The 4,579-nt window shown below is 28.5% G+C and overlaps 1 protein-coding gene across 2 annotated transcripts; it reads left to right on the top strand.

The window, feature by feature from the left end:
* The first annotated feature begins 279 nt into the window (after positions 1-279).
* LOC107494282 (probable lysophospholipase BODYGUARD 4) lies at positions 280-4,096 on the top strand. 2 transcript variants are annotated; one of them, XM_052263383.1, is made up of 5 exons: positions 280-595; positions 673-977; positions 1,081-1,430; positions 2,238-2,434; positions 3,683-4,096. In XM_052263383.1, exons 1-5 carry the CDS (start codon positions 585-587, stop codon positions 3,999-4,001), a joined length of 1,182 nt encoding a protein of 393 aa, XP_052119343.1. In that variant the 5' UTR covers positions 280-584; the 3' UTR covers positions 4,002-4,096. The 2 variants fall into 2 exon arrangements, with proteins under 2 accessions (XP_052119343.1, XP_015970815.1); XM_016115329.3 differs by having other exon boundaries at positions 280-977.
* Positions 4,097-4,579: the final 483 nt, after the last annotated feature.

Below are 4,579 nucleotides of genomic sequence, written 5' to 3'. Positions count from 1 at the left end.
GGTAAAGGAATCTCCCATTCTATTTAAATAAATAAATTGTCCAAAAAAAATATAAAGACTTAATTAAAAATTTAATAAAACTATAGAAGCTAAATGAGTAATTAAACTTAATAATAATAATAATAATAACTCCGGTGAAATTTTACAGGTCAAACTGTCAAAGACATGATAGGGGACCCTGAATGTGGCTAAATATTCTTGAAGACGTGGCCAAACCTCTATCACGATTTTATATATTCTAGCAAGCACCAAATCTGAACTATTAGTCCAATCTCCAGAAGATGCCAGCCACCTTCTCAAGCACTCTACTCTGTCTAGATACTCTATTCTTAGCCTAATATGAAAGATTTATTAAATTTTACATTTTTTTATGATATAAATGAAGTAAATGTATATAGCTGTTAAATTTCTTTGTCAAGTAGTGTAACTAGTTCTCCCTCAGAAACAGAATCAGGTGACATTTTTCATAAGGACTTGTTGCTGATTGCATCAATAGAAAAGAAAGATAAGGATATGGTTTTAGGCTTTTAGCTTTGGCATCACCATGTCTCCTGCTGCAGTTTCTTTACAAAAATGGTTGAGCAATGCTGCTCAGGTTCTCAACTCAATCATATGTTTTGTTGTGTTCCTCGTCTTCGATCTTCTTGACGCCATTTTCTGCGTTATCTTTAGATTCCTTGATGAGTACATTGAAGGGGAGGCTTCCCCTTGTTGCTGCCGGAAAGAAAAGAATGTGAAGGAAGATGAAGATTATGGCTTGTCAGAGAGCCTAAACGAGAGGAAGAACATTTTTAGAGAAATGACGAGGTTCTTGAAAATTAGGTGTAAAAGGGAGGATTCCAATGAAGAATGTGAGAAAATTGGTGGAAGGTTAATGAAAAAAAGCTGGTCTGATTGTGGATGTGAGTCTTGCCTTTCATGGATGAATGATGATGGTGACTATAGGCTTCATTTTGTTGTGAAGGAACCTTTAAATGGTATCATAATCCTACTAATGAATCTTTGCTGTTCCATTTGTTACACTCAATGCATCTAGACACAAATTGTATATTGGAAGATGATTCTATGACTTTTTGACAGATGGTGAGAATTGCAGGGGAAGAAGGCCTTCAGAGAATGTGATATTCTTGCATGGATTTATCTGTTCTTGCTCATTCTGGACAGAGACAGTGTTTCCATGTTTTTCTGAGAAAGTGAATCAAGATTACAGATTGATTGCCATAGACCTTTTGGGATTTGGAAAGAGTCCAAAGCCAAGGGATTGCATGTACACATTGAAGGAACATGTGGAAATGATTGAGAAATCAGTGATTCAGCCATTGAAGTTAGACACTTTCCATTTGGTTGCACATTCCATGGGATGCATAATTGCATTGGCAATTGCTGCAAAGTACCCCACTTGTGTAAAATCAATCACTCTTGTTGCACCTGTAAGTGCCTTACACCCAAACAGGATACTAATCTTCAAAAATATTAAACAAATACACCTTAATTTGTGTATTAGTATCATGTCAATGTCATATTTTAGAAAACGCAACTGTGTTAACAATAGTATATGCTTTTTACAAATAGAAAAGGTGTTTGTGTAATATTAAAGGCTCATAACTGATTAGTACTTTTTTTTTCCTTTTTTGGTTGTGTAAATTACCTTGATTTTTTCTTCTTTTAGACAATATTACATAAAAGAGATTCTTTGGTGCCTATAATTTTTTTCTTAAATTGCCTAAAAGTAGAGATAAAAAATGGTGGGATTCATCATTTTATTTTTGAATTCTTCGTATAAAATCTAGACACCATAAAAGACACCATTACATAAATACTCCTTAATTTACACATTTTACAAAATACGAAAATATTCAGTTAGTATATTTTAATAAAAAAAAGATGTGACTGTAATATATGCTATATGCACAAAAAATTAGTCACCAAAATAGTCATCTATATATAATATATTTTAAAATATAAAATACATATTGAAAATAAGTTAAACCATATATATTTCTATACAAATATATACAGATTGATTTTTAGTGTGCATATACCATTTTTTAATCTTCTAATATAATAATAAAACAAAAAAATTGAGGTCAATGTCATTTAAGCATATTTATTTATAATTAATGTCATTGCATTATCTAGTTATAATAAGAGTTACATACTTTTACTGTTATGACTTATTGCCTAGTAATGTATTCTTACTTTTCTCCATCATTCTGCTTATGATTCTCTGGTGGCAGCCATACTCTCCTTCTGAAGGCAACGATGCTTGTTTAAAAGCGCTGGCAAATATGGCTGGGAAGAAATTGTGGCCTCCATTAGCATTTGGTTCTTCATTTATGTCATGGTATGAGCACTTGGGTAGATGCATTTGCTTTCTCTACTGCAGAAACCATAGGATATGGGAGTCCATTCTCAAATTCATTACTCTCAAGAGGTAACAAACGTTTCTTTCCATTATTATCTATACCAACCATGTTTCATAAACAAAAAATCAACCACCATATCAACCTTCTCCCTATAGAATACATATTAAAAATGAATTAAACACAACATTAGTTTATATACAACTACATAATAATTAATTTAGTGACTAATTTTTTGTGTGCACGTCATAATATTTTTGTATTTATACCTCTCTATATAAAGTAAATAAGAATAATTTGATTTGAATTTTTTGTTTATATATATTTGTGTTTATTGACAAGACATTAGTAAATTATAACATAATTATATTGATTTTCTATAAAATTAGATGACACTATTCATATTTTTTATATTATATACTAATCTTATTTTATATTTAAGAATTTTTTAGGATAATATTTCTAAACCTGAAATAAAAAACTTTTTGGTTTTGAAGACAAAGATAAAGAAACAAAATATTTCTATGTTAGAAACACATTTTTTATACTTCTAGGACATTCAATATTCATGTATTTCATAAAATATGACATAATAAGCATAACATTTGACCTTTTCATTATCTTTAGGAACGTCAATGTATATCACCTAACCTTATCTGGAATATCACCTAATCTTAGGTGAATCATTGTAATTTACTCTAAAGCGTAAAGTACTAAATTGGTTCTTAAATTTGGGCATAATTCTGTTTTGGTCCTTAAAATTTAAAATATTCTATTTGAATTTAAAAGAGTTTTATTTAGCATCAATTTAGTTTCACAGTGAAATCAAAATTAAATAATTAACAAAATGTTCTACATAACAACAGTACAAGAACAAAATTGATAATCTAGAGAACAAGTACAAATTTCAGAGGCATAAAATCAACCATTGATACATCAATACATTTATTTATTATTTTTTTATAATATAAATAAAATATTTTTTATAAAACTAAAGAAAATGATAAATAAGCATCAATGGTTGATTTTATGCCTATGGAACTTGTACTTGTTCTTCAGATTATCGATTTTGTTCTTGAACTGTTGTTATGTAGGACATTTTGTTAATTATTTAATTTTGACCTTAATGTAGGACTAAATTGATGCTAAATGAAACTTTTTTGGATTCAAATAGAACACTTTAAACCTTAAAGACCAAAACAGAATTACCCTACTCTAAATTAAAATGTATAGAAGACATTACATATTTCTAGTCTCTATTACTTGCTAATTATCAACAATAATGATGATAACTAAGCATGTGTTTTTTCTGTTCTCAGGGAGCTTCATTTCTTGATCATAGACTTGCCTAGGCACACTCATCACTCAGCTTGGAGTTCCATGCACAATGTGATATGTGGTGGGGCGAAATTTATGGACACTTATCTCAGAATATCGACCGAAGCTGGGGTTATTATTAATATAATACAAGGTAACAAGGATGAGGTTGTACCAATAGAATGCTGCATTAACTTAAAGAAGAAGGCTCCAAATGCTGAAATTAACATAATTCCAAATGCAAACCACAAGACAGTACTTTTTGGCAGAGAGAAGGAATTTGCAAATAGTCTAGAGCATACATGGGCATCTTCATCTTGATATATGTATTTAGGTGATTTCATTGGATTTTTTCAAATAACATACATAGAATTGGAAAATAACTTAAATTATCTCTATTGATTTGTAAATCGTATTTTATATGAAACTTATCAAGCTAAATCTTAAAATAATATCAAGTAAACTATAATTTTACTTGTCAAAAAAATTAATTCATGAAGAAAGCAAACTAGTTTTGTACTTGTCAAAAAAAATATTTGTGTGACAAACATATCTAATCATTAAATTTATTTGTGGATAATTTTTTCCTTATTCTGAATTTTTATAGATAAAAATAATATTTATTATTTTTTGGAGTACAATATTACTTTTATTTATTCATAGAAAATTTTCTATATAACTTATAGACATGGCAATTTAGTCAAAAAATATTTTTAAATTATATCTATAAAATATATATAAATGGTGGATTATAGTATAAAGATATTTTGGTAATTATAGGAATTATACAAATATTGTTAAAATTAAAGTCACATTTTTATATTTTGATAATAATTTTTTTATTTTTTAAATTAAAAAACACTATTAAATAATAAAAAGTATTACTTTAATTTTTGGCA

The sequence above is a fragment of the Arachis duranensis genome, chromosome 6, assembly GCF_000817695.3.
Source record: "Arachis duranensis cultivar V14167 chromosome 6, aradu.V14167.gnm2.J7QH, whole genome shotgun sequence".
In the NCBI taxonomy this organism is placed as follows: Eukaryota; Viridiplantae; Streptophyta; class Magnoliopsida; order Fabales; family Fabaceae; genus Arachis; species Arachis duranensis.
Note: the sequence above shows the minus strand (reverse complement) of the source record. Positions and strands in the feature narration are given on the sequence as shown.

Excerpts from the sequence above, each read along its gene's own strand:
- LOC107494282 (XM_016115329.3), top strand. The coding sequence starts at position 545 with ATGTCTCCTGCTGCAGTTTCTTTACAAAAATGGTTGAGCAATGCTGCT. Across the intron at positions 978-1,080 it reads TGTGAAGGAACCTTTAAATG|ATGGTGAGAATTGCAGGGGA; the intron begins GTATCATAATCC and ends ACTTTTTGACAG. Across the intron at positions 1,431-2,237 it reads CAATCACTCTTGTTGCACCT|CCATACTCTCCTTCTGAAGG; the intron begins GTAAGTGCCTTA and ends CTCTGGTGGCAG.